The sequence below is a fragment of the Microcaecilia unicolor genome, chromosome 2 (assembly GCF_901765095.1).
Source record: "Microcaecilia unicolor chromosome 2, aMicUni1.1, whole genome shotgun sequence".
NCBI lineage: Eukaryota > Metazoa > Chordata > Amphibia > Gymnophiona > Siphonopidae > Microcaecilia > Microcaecilia unicolor.
Window position 1 is genome coordinate 586,688,542 of NC_044032.1, and position 20,420 is coordinate 586,708,961.

The window sequence follows — 20,420 nt, forward strand, 5'->3', positions numbered from 1 at the left end:
GTGCCACAAGACAGTAAGCACAGACTCTAGAATTAGGAATTAAGGGACAGTGATAAGAGCAGTTTGTCCAATAAATGGTAAAACATAGGGGCAATAAGAAAGGGAACTTAGTGCAATGCTGATAAGAAAATGCATTTGTAGATGAGTAGAAGTTTGAACTGGATATAGAAATAGTTGAGGAACCAATGTACAGCAGCAAGCAAAAATGTAACATGGCTATAGTGACATAGAGGGGCATTTTTGATATGACGTCTAATTCCAACTTTGGACGTTTTGAAAAAAAAAAACGGCCAAAATCCGAATAGGTCATTTTCAAAAAAGAAAAACGTTTTATCTTTTTTTTTTCTCAAAAATACTGTTTTGAACAAGGTTTTGTGATTTGGATGTTTTGTTTTTTGGTCCATTTTTGGGAAAAAAAAGTCCAAGTGCAAAACGCACAAAATCAAACCACTGAGATGTAGGAAGAGACATCATTTTTAGAAGACTGGTCCCCCTGACATCCCGAGAAAGCAATAGAACACCCTATGGGGAACTTAAGTGGACTTCATAAAATGCTCCCAGTTACACATCTCACCATTGCTTCCTTATCTTGTCTGCTGAGCCCCCCAAAACCCACTACTCCCAACTGTACACCAGTAGCATAGCCCTTAAGGGTGAAGGGGGCACCTATATGTGGGTACAGTGGGTTTCTGGTATTAGAGGGCTCACAGTATTCTCCATAGTGTAGCAGGTAGGGGAAGGTATAGGCCTGGGCCCACCTGCCTGCAGTGCACTGCACCCACTACTAAACTATTCCAGGGACATGCATGCTGTTCTAATGGACCTGAATATGACATCTGGGGTTGGCATAGAAGCTGGCAAGTAATGTTTTTAATCACATTTTATTTGGAGGTGGGTGGGAGGGGATTAGTGACCACTGGGGGAGTAAGGGGAGGTTATCCCTGATTCCCTCCAGTGGTCATCTGGTCATTTGGGGCACCTTTTTGTGCCTTATTTGTTATAAAACAGGTCTAGCTCAAAACATCTTAGTTTTAGTCCTGGATGGTTTTATTTTGTTCCATTATGGCTGAAAAACGTCCAAGTGTTAGGAATGCCCAGATCCTGCCCTTAACATGCCCCTGACACACCCCCTTGTGATTTGAATGCACTTCTGATGGACATCATAGAAAAATGTCTAAAAATTGGTTTTGAAAATACCAATGTGGATGTTGTTGTGAGAAAAACGTCCAAATGCAGATTTATGCCACTTTTTGGACATTTTTCTCTTTTGAAAATGAGCTCCATATTAACATAAGGCCCAATATTCAAAATAATTTAAACAGCCGGGAAAGGCTCATGGCCATTTAAATCACCTGTCCAGGGCTAACTGGGCATTTTCAACAGCACTTAACTGGATAGTACTGCTGAAAATGCCCAATTAGCGCCCAAACTGAAACCAACTATTTTGGGGCATTCCAGGGGTGGAGCCGGAAGTTATCCAGTTAAGTTCCTATTTTCAGCTCTTAACTGGCTCACGATAACTGCATAAATATAATCACATAAAATGCAGTCATAGTAACGTAGTAGATGACGGCAGAAAAAGACCTGCACGGTCCATCTAGTCTGCCCACGATAAACTCATATGTGTATACCTTACCTTGATTTGTACCTGTCTTTTTCAGGGCACAGACCGTATAAGTCTGTCCAGCAGTATTTCCCGCCTCCCAACCACCAGTCCCGCCTCCCATCACTGGCTCCGGCACAGACCCCGTATAAGTCTGCCCTCCCCCATCCTAGCCTCTCAATCACCAACCCCTCTTCCCCCCGCCACCCAATTTCAGCTAAGCTTCTGTGGATCCATTCCTTCTGCACAGGATTCCTTTATGCCTGTCCCACGCATGTTTGAATTCCGTTCCTGTTTTCATCTCCACCACCTCCCTATCTTTATGCCAAATATCAAATTTAGGGCTTGTTTTAAGAAGCTGCGCTAGCAATTCCTGCGTGGCAAATGAGAGGACGCTCATTTATTTCCTATGGGCTATCTTTCATTTACCATGGGAGAATCACTAGCGTAGCTTTGTAAAAGAAGCCCTTAACCAGCTATATTTTTGCCAGCTCCATATAACCAGGAAATTCAATGCTAGAGCCCGGAAATGGCCTGGCATTGAATTTCTGGGTATAATTATTTTATTTATTTATTTATTTGCTGCATTTGTATCCCACATTTTCCCACCTATTTGCAGGCTCAATGTGGCTTACAATATGTCGCAAAGGCGGATACCATTAACAGAATACAAAATATTGTTGCAAATAAGGTACAAAGAATAACAGGTAAATTAGAAGTAATAAGTAAGTAATTCAGAATATTTGAGTGGGAGTAAGACAAGGTATAATATTCAGTAATGATAGTGTGGATTAAAGTGTCTAAATTAAGAGAGTTCAATATTGGCTAGTACTGATGTAGATTAGTCAAGACATTATGGAGGTTTCTCTTTGTAAGTCTCTTTGAACAGGTAGGTTTTTAGTAATTTTTGGAAGGTTGCCAGATCATGCATTGATTTTATGGTGTTAGGTAGTTTATTCCATAGTTGCGTACAAGTATAAGAGAAGCTAGATGCATGTAAAGATTTGTATTTAAGACCTCTGCAGTTCGGGTAATGGAGATTCAAATAAGTGCTTGATGAACTACTTATATTTCTTGCTGGTAAAAATCTATTATGTCTGACATGTATGATGGGACCTCTCCATGAATGATTTTATGGACCAAGGTGCAGACCTTGAATGTAACATGATCCTTTAATGGGAGCCAATGAAGTTTTTTTCTGAGGGGTTTAGCATTTTCATACTTTGCTTTCCCGAATATAAGTCTGGCTGCAGTATTCTGGGCAATCTGGAGTCTCTTAATGGTTTGTGCTTTGCATCCCGAATAGATGGAGTTACAATAGTCCAAATAGATCAATACCAATGATTGCACCAACTTGCGGAATGACTCTCTGAGAAAGAATGGTCTCACTCTTCTAAGCTTCCACATTGCATAAAACATCTTTTTTATAACATTTTTCATATGACTATCCAGGGTAAGATTTCGGTTGATTGTATCACCCAAGAGTTTCAGGGGGTCTCAGCAGTGGTCAGTAAAAGGCAGATCGCCAGCTGAAAATCAGGCTTATAATATATGATGTCAGATAACGACCCACATGGTCCATCTAATCTGCCCACTAAGGCTGCCAGAGCCGCACTTGCCACTCCTTGCAAGTTACACTCTGTCATGATCAAATATTGGCACCATAAATGGACACTCACACCAGTGGCATTCCTAGGGGGGCTGACACCCGGGGCGGATCGCCGATGTGCCCCACCCCGGGTGCAGTGCGACCCCCCCCCCCGGGTGCACGCCGCTGGGGGGGGGGGGTGCAGTGCGCCTGTCCGCTTTGTTCATTTCCATGCTCCCTCTGCCCCAGAACAGGAAGTAACCTGTTCCGGGGCAAAGGGAGCATAGAACGAACATAGCGGACAGGCACGCGACAACCCCCAAGCGGCGTGCACCCGAGGCGGACCGCCCCCCCCCCCCCCCTTGGTACACCACTGACTCAGACAATCTTGGAAGAGTGGTTTTACAATTTTGGTTGCATTATAGTCACATCCATTGCCATTACTTGATTAAACCAGCAATCCAACAATGTTGTGAACTGACAACATTTTACTCGCTATAAACCTTAAGGTGTCTCCCCTCCCTCTCTGAGATATACTCACAGCAAGTAGTATGAATGTGACACAAAAAATACACACTTGATCTTCCCTGCTGGTGTCAGGTCATAGACTAGAAGTCTGCCTGGCACTGGTCCTACTTTTATTGCTGGAGTTGCCATCACAGCCCACTCTAGCCCATCCAAATGTGTCTTTCCATAATGGAAATGGAGACCGTAAAAGTCCGCCTTGTTTTTTGCCGTATCTGGGACACAGACTGTAGAAGTCTGCCCAGCGACACTGTAGAAAAACAAACTGGCAGAAGAACTGTGAGAAGAAGTTTGCTATAGTCCAAGCTGGAGGAGATAAGACCATGCAGAACGGTCTTTGCATTTTAAATGGAAGGGTAGATGTAGTAGATCAGGAAACAACACATTTCAACAATGTTTTAGATTGCACTGAGAGGGAGAGAGAGGAGTTTTGTACAGAAAGAGGATGGCAGTATAATCCAATAATATATAACAGTGTAGCAGCTCTTATCCCCTCCAACTACGGCTCATATTGATAATTGTATGAAGCTTGGGCATATTTTTGTTTAAAAAAGGCTCAAATTGTTTCATTCACATAAAACTGACAGCGCGTTTTAGTAGTCTGCCTATAAATGTTTAAGACAAATAAATTCAAGAATGAAGCATATTAAAATTGACTTTATGAGTGATACAGTGGTACAATTTTAATAACATCAGGCCTCTTTGGGATTTCAGGTGTGCCTTTTACCTGTGTTCTTTCATTTTTTCCAAATCTTGCCTGATTAGAGCTGTCTTTGCCTGAGTTTTATTCAGCCTATGTATTTTGGCAAGGTTGAGCAACATAACTATGCAATTAAAATAAGACTGTTGCATTTTGATGGTACATTTAAACATTAATAGCTAATCCAGTTGTCATGGAGTCATTATTTTTTCAAGTGATGCAATATGCTATTATATGTTTTGCTACATGCTGTGTTACATGTTAAAATTCTAAAAATGCCAGATAAGCTTAATTAAATCACAAAGAAAGCTTTCAAAAAGAGGTTCCACATGTAATCTTCTGCCAAGAGATTTCTGCCTGCCTCTCAATGCATACACTATCAACTACAGGAATAGATTTCCTGTGAGCAGGCAGAACCATAGTAAAGGAGAAAGTAAGAGGTGCAGAAGGATATGGATGATTAGGAATGTAAATAATAATAATAATAATGGGGTTGATTCTTTAAAGTGGGAATTAACAATTACACACAGTAACTAGAATAATGGTACAAAAATGAGTGGGATCTACACAGAGAATCTCTAATTAGAAAATGAATGGTATAAAAAACAAAACTTAAAGGGTTGCATATGTGTTTGCATATCAAGTGGTGCTTAGATGGAAACTCATTTCTCCCAATCGCAGACAATCTGAAGATCCTAGGAATCACCATAGACCATGACTTATCACTCAAAAACCAGACTAAAGCCACACCAAAGAAAATGTTCCACACAATGTGGAAACTTAAGTATATAAAGCAATATTTCCCAAGAGATGTTTTCTGCAACATGATCCAAACCATGGTTCTAGCTCATGTGGATTGATGCAATGGAATCTACACAGGGTGCAAAGAACAAATATTAAAGAAACTACAGACAGCACAACATACAGCAGCTAGACTCATTTTCAGAAAAAAAAAAAACAATTCGAAAGCGCCAAACCTCTTCTCCAAAAACTGCACTGGCTACCAATCAAGGTACACATATCCTTCAAGATTTGCTCTCTGGCCTACAGAATAATTTTCAGCCTCTCACTGAAAGCATTAAATACAAATCAACATATGCCTCCGGCTTCTCATGTGTTTGCACCAAGCTCTGGAACACATTACCAAAAGACCTAAAGCTCAAGGACAACTACGTAAGCTTCCAAAAACACCTGAAAGCCCATTTTTTTTTCAAAAAATTCCTCCCCGCTGAACCAACTAACCAACCAGACTATCTATTCAGCATAACAAACATAAAAATGAACAGCATAGAACTAAGCCCCATCACCAAATTCATCTCACTTACCCACCTAACTGAGACAACTACAAACACATAAAGCCTGTCATACTGAAAGACAACTGTTAAACTCGTTCTACTAATCTCGTTCTACTACATCAATTGTAACCTAATTCTACATTGTTAACCAAGATCTTTGTTTTACAAAAACTGTAACCTATTTACCTCAGACTCTTGTAAGTCACATTAAACCTACTTATAGGTGGGAAAATGTGGGATACAAATGCATAAATAAATAAATAAATAAATAAATAAATAAATAAACTCTGGTGGTACCAACTAAGGTCAATGCCCATAGGCAGTCGGTGGCCCAACTGTTTGGGGAGGCTAAAGGGGGCGGGGTTAGGGGGTGGAGCCAGGGGCGGAGCTTATAGCCACAATTAACACAGAAAAAAAATAAGTAAAAATAAAATAGTCACAATACCTTTTATTAAATTTAGATATTAGATATGTATCATATGTCAAAGAATAAAGTGGTTGCTCAAAGCATATACTAACCACAATCGCTCAACTGCAAAACACTATGCACAAATTTGTGCAAAAACACACTCAGAACCTTACTGTACCATAACACTAGGCAGACCCTAATACACCAATATACCACCCATATAGAAAATGCAGACCGTCAACAATATGAAACAAGGGATCATGATATCACAATTCTCATGTAGAGCCACAAAACACCCTTTTAGGGTGGATAGTGTTCACAATGAGCTCCTTTTATTAACAACTATATGTAGATCCTTCAAGAGGTAGTGTGTCATGATTTAGGCTCTAAAACCCTTTCTGATGTTTTGGTGCCACCTCAGTAATGCCAATACACAATCTCTCCACTGCAAAACACTATACACAAACTTGTGCAAAAACACCCTCATAACCTTAGCAAACCATAACAGCAATAATTCCAAGGACAGGATGAGCTACAACCTTATGCGTGGAAAAGCAGCACTGTAATTACACCGGGCTCTAAAACACCAGTACACAACCTAGTGAAAAAAAAAAAAAAACAAACCAAAAAGGGCTGTAAATACTACACACTAGTAGAATACTGCACCTTGATTACACATGAAAAACACATGACACAACAGATATGAAGGCAAAACTGGAAAGTTACCTCAAGAAGTCAGACTCAGCATGCAGCAATACTAGAAAAATTGAAACTTACATGCAAAATATCACAGATGCACATTTCCAAAAGCTGACATATTCCAGTTAATACATTCTGAATAAAATACTTTTTTCTACCTTTGTTGTCTGATCATTTAGTTTTTCTATTCGCTTTGGTCCCAGTGTCTTCTTTCCATTTGATATTTTTTCTCTCAACATGTCCACCATCCTCCTATGTCCTTATGCGTCCTGTCTACCATCTGTAGCCCTGTCCCTATCCTTTCTCCAGTTTCAGCATCTGCCCTCAAAGTGTTCCAATCCAGCCCTTAAATTCAGCAATTTCCCCTCCATCCAAATCCAGCATGTCTCCCCTCCCCTCCATCCATGTGCATGAACTTCCTCTGTCTTTCCTTCCCTCCATCCATGTCCAGCATTTCTCCTCTCTCCCTTCCACTCCATCCGTGTGCATCTCCTTTGTTTGTCTTTCCTTCCCTCCATCCTTGTCCAACATTTCTCCTCTCTTCCCTCCCCTCCATCCATCCATGTCTTTCTCTTTTACCCTTCCATCCAGTGTCATCCCTCTTTCTCTCTCCATCCTTCTACCCATTACCCTCTCCCAATCCTTCCGTCTATTGTCTCCCTCTTCTTCCATCCATTGTCTCCCTCTATCTCCCCTTCCTTCTAAACAGTTCTCTCTCCCGACCCTTTTCCATTCAGCATGTCCTCTCTATCCCCATCCTTCCAGTGTCTTTCCTCTTTCCCTCCCTACCCTTACGTCCAGTGTCTTCCCTCTTTCTGCCCCCTCCTTCCAGCATTTTCCCTCTTTCTCCCTCCTTTCATTCAGCATTTCTCCGTCTGACAGCTAGGGTCTCCCCCAGTTTCTCCCCAGCAGCTTCTCTCTCTCTCCTGCCCATGTCCCTTCTTTCTCTCCCCATCTTTCCACTAATCTCTCTCTCTCCTCTTCCATCCAGTATCTTCTCTCTGGCTTTCCCATGCTCTCTTCCATGTCCCCTCTTTCTCTCCCCATCTCTCTCTGGCTCTCCCCTGTTCTCTTCCATGTCCCCTCTTTCGCTCCCCATCTCTCTCTGGCTCTCCCCTGCTCTCTTCCATGTCCCCTCTTTCGATCCCCATCTCTCCCTGGCTCTCCCATGCTCTCTTCCATGTCCCCTCTTTCTCTCCCCATCTCTCTCTGACTTTTGCATGTCCCTGGCTCTCCCCTGCACTTTTCCACTTTCTCTCTCTCTCCTCCAGCGTCCTCATGCATCCCACCTTTCTCTTCCCTCCCCTTCTTGCTCCCATCACTCTCACTCCTTTCTCCACCCCCCTTTTCCCATTCCTACTACTACTGCTACTATTTAGCATTTCTATAACGCTACAAGGCATACACAGCGCTGCACAAACATAGAAGAAAGACAGTCCCTGCTCAAAGAGCTTACAATCTAATAGACAAAAAATAAATAAAGTAAGCAAATCAAATCAATTAATGTGAACGGGAAGGAAGAGAGGAGGGTAGGTGGAGGCGAGTGGTTACAAGTGGTTATGAGTCAAAAGCAATGTTAAACAGGTGAACTTTCAGTCTAGATTTAAAGGTGGCCAAGAATGGGGCAAGACATAGGGGCTCAGGAAGTTTATTCCAGGCGTAGGGTGCAGCGAGACAGAAGGCGCGAAGTCTGGAGTTGGCAGTAGTGGAGAAAGGAACAGATAAGAAGGATTTATCCATGGAGCGGAGTGCACGGGAAGGGGTGTAGGGAAGGACAAGTGTGGAGAGATACTGGGGAGAAGCAGAGTGAGTACATTTATAGGTTAGTAGAAGAAGTTTGAACAGGATGCGAAAACGGATAGGGAGCCAGTGAAGGGTCTTGAGGAGAGGGGTAGTATGAGTAAAGCGACCCTGGTGGAAGATGAGTTGGGCAGCAGAGTTTTGAACCGACTGGAGAGGAGAGAGGTGACTAAGTGAGAGGCCAGCAAAAAGCAGATTGCAGTAGTCTAAACTAGAGGTGACAAGGGTGTGGATGAGGGTTTTGGTAGAGTGCTCGGAAAGAAAGGGGCGGATTGTCTTTCCTTCCCTCCATCCTTGTCCAACATTTCTCCTCTCTTCCCTCCCCTCCATCCATCCATGCCATTGCTTTCCTTCCTCCCTCTTCCCCTTAGATGTGGCACCTCACATCCTCCTCTCTCCACCCCCTTTCCCTTTGGTCTGGCAGCTAGCTGGCATGATGCATCGCTTCCCCCCCCCCCCCCCCGGACTAGTTCGGTATCGCTCTCCCCCTCCGCTCCTGTCATGTCTTTGAACGTCGAGGATTCCTTCCGGTAGCAGCAGAATTGGCAATGATGTAAGCGCTGCTTTCATCCTGCCCCAGAAGCCTTCTCTGGACAGCGTCCCTCCTACGCGGGAAACTGTACAGAGAGTGCTTCTGGGGCAGGCTAAAAGCAGCGCTTACATCATTGCCGATTCTGCTGCTACCGGAAGGAATCCTCGACGTTCAAAGACATGACAGGAGCGGAGGGGGAGAGCGATACCGCAGTATTCGGGGGGGGGGGGCGGCAATGATCGCACAGTCCACGCACCAGTTGGGGGGAGGGAGGGAGATGTTCAAGGCAGCGGGAGCTGCACCCGGGGCAGTCCGCCCCACCCCGCCCTTGCTGCACTTCTGGCTGGGGAGGCTTAGCCTCCCCAAGCCTCTTATACTGGGCGCCTATGCCAATGCCTGGCTGACTTGTACGGTCTGATTCCTGCATATAGCAACCCAATTTAGGATGGGCTGGAGAGAGCTTCGACGGAAACTCCAGAAATTTGGAATGTGAGGACAGTGCCAGGCAGACTTTTACAATCTGGGTCCCGCAAATGACAAGACGGATAGGCTGGAATGGGCTTTGGTGTCAACTCCAGTAGTTGGAATATAAGGACAGAGCCCAACAGACTTCTACAGTCTATGTCCCAGAAACGCCAAAGAAAGACCAAGATCAAGTATATAATATCATGTTCATTCTTGATTTAATCATGAATTGATCATGAATGTGATTGTTGGAAGGACAATGGACCATTCAGGTCTCTATCTGCCATCACTTACTATGTTACCACGTAAAATACATAGAAATGTTCACAACATATAAACAGGAGATGGGTGACATGATGGAGATGGAGAGACTGACACTGAGAGAGGGAGGTAACAAAGGAGACACACTGACACACTTTTCAACATTAGAAACATATATCTTTCTTTACATAACACAACTGTATTCCAAAGCTATATGTTCAAGGAGGACTAATCTATTTGCTGACATTGTCATTGTTGGTCTAGACAAAGAGCACTGTAGTCATTCAGAGGGCAATTCTAAAACAGAGGGCCTAGATTTAGGCATGTAGGGTGCAATTCTATAACTGGGTGCCTTTATGCAGATTCTGCTATAGAACACTAGCATCTGTGTCTACATTTAGGCACACCCACTTATATCATGTCAATTGGAGGAATAAATGTGTACAGCTTTATGTGGCATTTTAGTACATATTCTGTAGTTATGCATGTACATGTTGGATAGGCCCATGCGTCTTCCCCTGTGCATGCCCTGTTGCATTTACACATTAAGCAAGTTGTGTGTTAAAGTTATAGAATACCCCTTAATATTCAACTAGCATTTACGCACGTAACTGTAACAATCACAAATGTGCTAGTTTTCTATAACATCGCATGCAATCCGCAAGTAAATGTAGGTGCCAATGAGGGAATTAGAGAGCACCTATTAGGAGGATATTCTATAAAGGAAAGTAGGTGCCTACTTTCCTTTATAGAATACTAGTGTATCAGGTCCTATATGTTTGTCTATATTTAGGCGTGAGCACTTACACCACTCAGAACTGGGGTAAGGGATTGTGCCTAAATTGCAAAACACTGCATGTAATTTATGTTAATCTATAATCTATGCATGTAAATGTTCACACTACCCACACTTCACCCAAACTCTGCCCATGTATACACCCACCTGAAAATTACACACCATTGCTTTTAGACAACAGGTTATAAAACAGTACATTGCTGGAATATTGCTATTTATGTATGTATGTGTGCACATGCACCTATACATTCCAGTGCTCAGGTCATTTGCATGCGGTTTTACTGAGTAAACCTTCTTGCCTTTCTCTATAACATTATCTCCTGAGAGACTAGTGGTGGCTGAAGAGTAGTCTGAGTTTCAAAAGCTTTTTGGAAATTACCAACAATTTTGGGTTTAAATGTTATGTTTATGACCTTTGAGACAGTTCACTACACAATGTCTGAGTTAGGATAGCTAAATTCCTCTCTAGGGAAGGTCACTCCCTTGCATACTCCTTTCTACACCCAGTTATGCCCTCTCACACCAACCTTTGAAGACCCATCCTGTACTGCTGTGGAAAGCTTTGCATGTAGGCTATTAGAGGTGATCGACTGCACATACTTTTCGTGGTTTGTGATTAATAGCATTCCATCTTGTGTTTCACCTTTTGTTTATCATCCATAGGTATTCTTTTTGCCATATTCTCTGTCGTCTCCCCTTTCTCATTCTTGTTTTTCTTCTCTAGCTTTTCTTCTAGCTTTCTAGCTAATCCATGGTGACACAAGAAGAGAAACTGACACAAACCCTTCACTAGTGCTCTTTACAGAAAAGTGAGCTAAACTTTTACGCCTCCTCAGTCCATGAGCTAAACTCCCAGCATTAGAAAACCAATTCCCACCTGGGGATAGTGTTGTGCCTGTCAGACAACAGATAGAGATAGAGAGAGAGATCAATAAGCCACAAACTCAGCAATACAAAAGGCACCATACAGCCACAGGTCATCAGTATTCTGGTATCAAAGCCAATGTGGATGGAACTAAATCATAAAAACTGTTCCTTTGACAGCAGGGTGGATCTCTGGACTGGTCTGGTTGGATTCAAGGAAAGAAATTGGCAGGTAAAACCAAATGTTTCTTCTTATATTCTTATCCAGACCAGTTCAGAATATATGGGATGTAACAAATCAATCCTTATGTCAAGAGGGAAAATAATATCCTGGCTGCCAAAACTCCAGTCTCAAAAGCAGCCACTTCTATCACTCAAATACCCAATCTGTAAAACTTATAAAAAGAATGCATGAAGGACCAGATAACAGCCTTACAAATGTCTTCTGGAGAAATTGCTTGTGACTATGACTAAGAAATAGCCATCCCTTTAGCTGAATGACCACAAAGAATTTTGTGCTTTTTAAGAAAATAGCCAATGAGAATAGTTTTCTTCATGGCTGCTTCCCCATTCTTATACTCACCCAAAAATACGAATAAATGGTCAGATCTGTAAAATTCATTAGGAACCTCTAAATAATGCAGTGACACTCTGCAAAGATCCAATAAATTTAGATCATTGTACTTATACCCTGTCACGTCTGTGGTCGTGACCCCTCCCAGGCGTACCTTATTTCTGGCAGTCAGCTTCTAAGCTGGCTTCTGTCTGGTCTTTCTAAGTTAGCTCTGTCTCTGCCTCTGTGTGCTGGCTGCTTCCAACATGGCTCTGATTGCTCCTCTGTGTGGCACCTGGGTATGTTGAGCCTTTCTATGTTTCAGTATGCTTTCTGCCTGCTTCTTGGTTTGTGCTCCCCTCGCCCTCTGGTGGCCAGACCTGGTGGCTGCATTGGATTGTCTGTGTGCTGTTTCCTGTTCCAGACTTCAGCCCAGTCCAGTCAGGATCTTCCGGCCTACCAGACTTGCTTGTCTTGTTTGAGCCTGCACAGCACCCGTAGCTGCCTTGTGATTGTTGCAGTAAATCTCAGCTGCTGCTGGGCTTATTAGCCATTTGGAAACTCTCTGCTTTGCCTTTGCATCACCTAAGGTGCTTGCTGCACTTCTGCCTAGTCCAGTTTATAGTCTGTATTCTTGCCTGATTCTAGTTTAGTCTTTGTGTAGCTTCTTGTACTTTATTGCTTGTTTCCCAGTCTTGTTTCTTGTTTGTATGTCTTTGTCTAGTTCTAGGTTGTCTGTGTTTCTTGTTCAGTGGCTGCCTTGCAGCTTTCAGTTCTGTCTCTTATCTATCAGTGTTTTTTTCCCCTTTTTTAGTGGCTGCTTACAGCTTTCAGTTCTGTCTCTTGTCTACCAGTGTTTGTTCCCTGTTTCAGTGGCTGCTTGCAGCTTTCAGTTCTGTCCCTTGTCTGTCTGAGAGTCCTAGTCTAGTATTCTGCCTAGCCTCCCTGTGTGCTCTAGTCCCTGAGTGTATCCTGCTGGTATCCAGTTACAGCCCTGTACGGCAAGTCCTGCCGGCCACCTGCACCCAGGGGCTCAACTCCTGAGGAACGGTGGTCAAGTGCAGGTGAAGTCTATCTGGCCCTGTCAAAGTTCTGCCTTATCCCTGTGTGGGGTGGTTTTGCCTGCCACTGCCGCTCCTCGGCAGTGGTCCAAGGGCTCACAAACCTAGTTTCTGCTTTTTGACAACGTTACACTCCCCCACCACTCTTACCTGCCATAGACTCCGTAGACCATCGGAGATTGATACAGATAGGACCAAGGAGTCTTTAGATGGGTCTTCAGGAGAGAAGCACTGTTCAGTTTTGTCCATCCCTGGCCCCTTTAAGAAAAGTTCTCTGGGAGCAGCGGGCCATGCGTTAGCAACCCCATGTTTCCAGGGTATTTCATAAAGCAGCTTGCAGGATTGATCACCGTGGATGTAACTAACCTGTAGTACTGAGTTACTGCAGGTTAGTGACTCCCATGGAAAACTAAGATGCAGTAAATGCAGCTTGGTAACTTCTCCCTATACATGTATAGATTCTACTCAAAATTTCAAAAATTACCTCCTCTGACTACTATAGTATCACGTATCCTATTCAACCATTAATTTTAACCTTATTTTCTCACTTTTTCCCATACTCGCTTAAATTCCTTTACAGTTTTGTTTATTGGGAGACTTTTTCAGATACATCTATCACCTCTTTTTTTGTAAAAAGTAACCGCACAAATTAAACACAGTGACAGCTATTCTAGGATCACGAGGAGTAAATATGAAATGGCTGGAGCAACTTGCCAAAAAAATAACTGGAATACTGTATAGAACCATTAAATTACTGCTAAGTTACTGTAACCTTTGAATGAAGCTCTTCCAGCAGAGAATCAGCATCAGCTATGTGTTCATGTGTGCTTAAAATAACAAAACTTCTATCATTTTCTTCCTGACAGGATGAGGCAGTGAGAGAGAGTCAATTCAATTTCACAGCCTATGGCATGGGACCTTGTCTGCAAGCAAAAGATGGTGTGACCTCAAAGGGGCTAAATAATCCCCCTCCAGTTGTTCCAAAAACCCATGACGAGATGAGGAAACATTTCATTGACCGGGCCAAGAAGATTGACACCATTTCTCGAGCATGCTTCCCATTAGCTTTCCTGGTGTTTAATATTTTTTACTGGGTTATTTATAAAATTCTTAGGCATGAGGATATCCATCACCAGCAGGATTAATGCCTTAAATACATACATTACATACTGACATATTCATCAGCCAGTTCTACTGTAAATTACAAACATGATGAATGTAATTATGGGAAAGAAACTAATTATAGAAAACAAAGGAAGGATGTTTGACTTGCAATGAAATGTCATACACTAAAACAAAAATGCAGGCAAGGGAGTGTATTGTCTGTATAATCTTTCTCTTTTATAATTACAAAGTTAGACCTGGCTAATGTGTGTTTGGCTCAGCTAGTTCTGTGGATAGAAGTAAAATCTACCTGGTAGCCAATAGATGTGCATTAAAACAGTTATCCATCCCTGGAAGAGCTGTGGCAGGTAACCTAGATTTACCCATGTCTGATTAAATATTTCACCTCAAATCACAATGTAATATACAAATTTAAAGCTTTACTGACAGTTTGTTTATATATAGTGGTATGGATATGCACTATTCTTTGAAAGTAACTACAGTTTTGTAAATTCAATTGTATTTTTAAAATATGCTAAAATGAGACAAAATTGTTTTTGTTCAGGTTGTATAGAAAGTCAAGCTCTAAAGGGAAAATGTGTATAAAACATATTTTGTTACTTCTTTAACATGTTACTTTGTTTTTTACTACATTGAAAGGAGTATTTCTAAATGTGTTTATGCCCTGTATCAAATAGCCTCTTCTTGTTTAAAGTGGGGAGTGAGGGTGATTATATCTAATTTGTATTTCTGCAGTTCTCTTGAACATCCTATATAATAAAACTCACCTCCAACGTTCTAATGCTTGGGACCGTGGCTCCCTCAGCACGGAGGTGGTCTGCTAGGCAACATCGAACTCAATGACGTCAACAAACACAGCTGAACGCAGGAACTGGCTACTGGCACGTGCAAAAAAAAAGAAAAAAAAAGGCACCAGACCCACAGTAACAAAAAAAAAAAACCCAAAAGGGTGAAGAGAGAGCCTCCGGGCAACTCAGCAGGGGACCTCGACCACACTGCAAGCTGCAGGAAGCTGAATCGCCCTCCAGACCTGCACTAACCAAAAAAAAAAAAAGTGAACACACAGGCTCCCGGCACCTCAGCAAGCAGCAGGAAGCTGAACAGCCCTCTGGACCCGCACTAACAAAACAAAAACAAAGGTGAAGACACAGCCTCCAGCGTATCAGCAGGGGTCGACTATAATGCAAGCTGCTTGAAGCCTAGCAGACGGACCAACTTTCCTAACAGCAGGTACACTTATGGGAGAGAAAGGGCAGGAAAAAAATAAAAGAGCACAATCACGAGATTAAAAAAAAAAAAGAAAAGGAACTGAAAAACAAGGGGGGGGGGGGGAACTACCCTGTACCTCAGACAGAAGGAAGGGGTCATACACACACACACGGTCTTTCACTCTTTGTGTGACACACACTCTCAGTCTGACACACACACACACACGTTTTCTCTCACATGCAGGGAGGGGGGGAGGAAAAGAGAGGGGCCTGGAACTTCAAGGGGAGACAGACAAAAACACATGGAGAGGGGGGAGAGAACAGAATGAGAGGGAAAGGGGAGAGGACAAATGTTACACATGGATGGATGGAGGGCATGGACAAAAGAGCACAATCGCAGGATTAAAACAAGGAAAAGTTACTGAAAATACAAACACATGGGGGGGAGGGGACGACCCTGCAACACGGACAGAAGGAAGGGGTCATGCACACACACACACAAATACACACACACAGAGACAGACACACTCTCTCTCATATACACACTCACACATACACTCACACTCAGACTCACTGCTCGCCCCTGTGGTCCCAGAACTTCAAACACAAAAGGTGGGGGTAACTGCACATCGGATAGAATGAGGGGGTCATGCACACACGCAGACACATACTCTGGCACACTGTAGCAGAGCACACACACACACTCTTTTCCACTCTCTGTGTCTCACTGTGACACACACACTCAAACACACACACTTTACTAACAACTCTACAGATACCAAAAAAAAAAAAAAAAAAACCATTGCTAGCGCCCGTTTCCTTACAAACAGAAACGGGCCTTTTTTACTAGTATGGAATAATATCAGAGAAAGCTGCCTATGCAGAATGCCCAGAAGCCACCTATGTTATGCCTGTTTTATGAAGGCAACCTAGGTGCCCATTCAAGTGTGTTCATAAAATAGGCATCTAGATCCATATTTATAAGTACTATATATAACCCCCCCCCCCCACACACACACACACACACAGATTACTCAATACTCAAAAAAATTGGCAAACCTTTTTATATCAAAAAATACACAAAGAGTTCAAATTTCAAAAACATGTATGCAGTAAGCTCACCCTCCCCTCCCCCACCCCCAACAGGGCTAGTTAAACATTTACACCATATAAAAAACTTCAAGAATATCATCAAACTTCTTCTTGTTACTTTTTCCATATAATTTGATTATTTTTCCTGTATGGATTTTTTTTTTGTTTTTGTTTTTCCTCTTTTGATAGCTCAGCATATTTATATACACAACTGTGGCTCACAGTTTTATAAGTAAGAGACTTTTACCTCATGCTTTACACGTGGAAAATGTTTTATAAAATTACTTCCACCCTGTTTCATCATTAGTGTGTGTAAAACATGTATACATTCATTTATATGTTAATAATTACTTCTTAATATAGAACAGGAAAAGTTCTCTACGATGACGAATCACAGAAGGCAAGAGTAGAGACTAATAGACGATTCACCACTGGAGACGTGAGTCCAACAGTCTTTATTATATCAGAGATAGCGACCCGACACAGGCCATGTTTCGACGCTAAAAAGCGTCTGCATCAGGGGTCAATAAATACACTACAAATCAAAACATATAACATATAAATAATGCCAATAAAAACATATATGCACATCCATATAGAGATATGAAAATTCAATAGACACTAATTTTCTGATCAGAGGTCAATATGCTCAAATATGCTTAATAACCATTAAAACAGCATACATATATTCAAAAGATTTAAAAAGTTTTTGGCTTCTGCTAATATAAATCAAAAAATATAAAAATATGAAAATATAAATATTATGTGTATTCCAGGTATATATATAATTTTGGACATATATGCCAGCTAAAATATGATGTATAAATGGTTGTTAGAAAAAATGAAATAGGGTAATTAATATTAAATGCATGTGCACTTTTATATATTAGTATCATGCAATGACAATATACTAAAAACAAAACCTCATGCTTACCCAAGTAATGAATGCTTAACGAAGAGTCCTACTTGTATATGTGTTGTCAACTCACTGATCACGTAGCACTGCAAGCCACGAATGAGAACATGATGGGTTTAAAAACAAACATCTAATAACAAAGTATCCATGTAATACTTGAAGAGTTACAAGGGATTAATTGAACCAGCAGAGAAAGTGAAAATAAAACCAAACGCTGACTGAATGTGTATCACCTAGCACTACAAGCCAGGAATGAGAACATAATGGGTTTAAAAACCAACATCTGGTAATAAAGTATCCATGTAACACTTAAAGAGTTAGGAGGGATTAATTAAACAAGCAGAGAAAGTGAAAGTGAAACCAAACACTGACTGAATGTGTATCACCTAGCACTACAAGCCCTGAATAAAGATATAATCTTAATAGGTTTAAAAACAAACCTTTGGCAACATGGTATCCATATGATACTAAAAAAGTAGATAGAACCGGCAGAGAAAGTAAAAGGGAACCAACCGTTGGCTGAAAATGTATCAACATAATGCTGGGCAGGGAGGGAAAGAGAAACTACATAAACAAGGGCATCTAAAAGTAAATACATAGCCAGATAAATTCAACAGTGCAAACAAAGGTTGGGACAAAAAATGCTGCCAAAACAAGCAAGTCAGAAAAATATAAATAATGAACTAAACTAAATGAGGATAATAGAGAGACATCACAATCAAGCACTGGGAGGAGAAGAAAAAAAGTGCTTACCCAAACAGAATATGCTGGATACAAACTATCAGAGCAAATGGTGATGACGGCAAAGTAGTGAGAATATATAGCATGCTGGGAGGAAAAGGGGGTGGTCCCATCCGACACATGCCGGAAGTATCCTATGTGGTGAAAGTCAATGTGAGCAGTTGCTGTGGTCTGAGAAAATGATGTCACAAAATGCGTTTAATGAAACAATACAGAAACAGATGGAAATACAAGGGTAAATTAAACCAGCGTAAAAAAAACAAATATGACAAAAAGGAATTAGAAAAAATGAAAAGGGAGGTAAAAAAATCAATCCTATTTTTAAATGGAAACCAAAATAGAAGCAAAAAACTTTCATAAAAGTAATGTGAACAAATATACAGAATGGTGTACATCTTTATACAGGTAAATAAATATATAATAATAAAAAGATTTAGGTAAAAAGATTTATATGATCACAATTCTATCTCTACTTCAACATGGTCTTATAAAAAAGTAAAATGTTGTCAAATCATTAACATCTCTTTGATCTTAATTTTCTAATGTTTTGATAAAAAAAGATTAATATAAATGTGTGTTATAATAAGTTAATACAGAACATATACTTAAAACAACTACTTGTAATTTATTTTCTCCATCTTTTGTTAAGATCGATGCACTACCTCTTTTAAAAAAGGTCATTAAAACATTAGTTATAATTTGTCCATAGATGAAATATTTTGGATATCATATAAAAAATATATACAAAAATATATATGTACCAAATAGAATAAATATCTATTTTAGATTGATTGCACACTTAAAAACTTATATAGACAAATATAATCAGAGGAAATGTACCCATTCTAAGGCCACATTTAGTCCATATGGACTGACTGTATTTAATTCAAAAATAGTCCTTTGTTCCTCTCTCAGTAAGTGATTATCAAAATCACGACCGCGCCATGATTTTCTTATGATTTTAAACACAAGAAATTTCAAGTCTGTAACTACATGATTTTTCTCCTTCCAATGTTGGACAAGAGGAGCGCTCATAACTTCTCTATTAATACAGCTTCTATGTTCTATAATACGTGTTTTGATTGCACGTTTAGTTTTGCCTACATATAGTAACTGGCACAGGCATAAATAATGTAAATTACTCCACTTGTATTGCAATCTGAAGAATGGTGCAGTTTGTATTCTTTCTCATTGGTCGGATTTTGAAATATGATGGTAGTTATGGCATGTGGACATACACTGCAGCGACCACATTGTTTATGTCCAAGCGTAAGTGTGGGTAAACAATCCAAAGGATCTATAGGAAGTGCTGATGGAACTAATTTTTCTTTAATATTCATATTCCTAGAATACGCCACCACTAGATCTTTGTTTTTGAAACACTCATGTCCTTCCAGGATATGCCAGTGTTTCCTAATCGTTCTTTGGATATCGCTCGTAAGTGAGAGTATTTTAAAGTGCAAACGACATCTGGTTTCTTTTTCACATGTTGTTTTTCCAATAAATCACTTCTTGTCTTCAGGCTCGCTTTTGTATATCCACTTTCTATATGTTTGTTCGGATACCCTCTTTTCTGGAATCTTTTTTTCATAATACTGGACTGTTCTTCATAATCATCAAATTCCGTGCATATCCTCTTTAGTCTCAAGAACTGACTGTAAGGTAAATTGTGTTTAAGGGATGCATTGTGAAAGCTAGTATACTCATTTGGCTATGTATTTACTTTTAGATGCCCTTGTTTATGTAGTTTCTCTTTCCCTCCCTGCCCAGCATTATGTTGATACATTTTCAGCCAACGGTTGGTTCCCTTTTACTTTCTCTGCCGGTTCTATCTACTTTTTTAGTATCATATGGATACCATGTTGCCAAAGGTTTGTTTTTAAACCTATTAAGATTATATCTTTATTCAGGGCTTGTAGTGCTAGGTGATACACATTCAGTCAGTGTTTGGTTTCACTTTCACTTTCTCTGCTTGTTTAATTAATCCCTCCTAACTCTTTAAGTGTTACATGGATACTTTGTTATCAGGTGTTTGTTTTTAAACCCATTATGTTCTCATTCCTGTCTTGCAGTGCTAGGTGATACACATTCAGTCAGTGTTTGGTTTCACTTTCACTTTCTCTGCTGGTTCAATTAATCCCTTGTAACTCTTCAAGTATTACATGGATACTTTATTACCAGATGTTG

The 20,420-nt window shown here is 40.8% G+C and overlaps 1 protein-coding gene across 3 annotated transcripts in view; it reads left to right on the forward strand.

The window, feature by feature from the left end:
- GLRA3 (glycine receptor alpha 3) overlaps window positions 1-14,334 on the forward strand; it is a 114,481-nt gene extending 100,147 nt beyond the window's left edge. For 2 of the 3 annotated variants that reach the window (XM_030192667.1, XM_030192666.1), the window contains one exon: window positions 14,018-14,334. In XM_030192667.1, the coding sequence (XP_030048527.1) occupies window positions 14,018-14,296 (279 nt within the window). In that variant the 3' untranslated portion in view covers window positions 14,297-14,334. The remainder of the gene's footprint in view (window positions 1-14,017) is intronic. The other variant, XM_030192665.1, reaches the window with a different exon arrangement.
- Window positions 14,335-20,420: the final 6,086 nt, after the last annotated feature.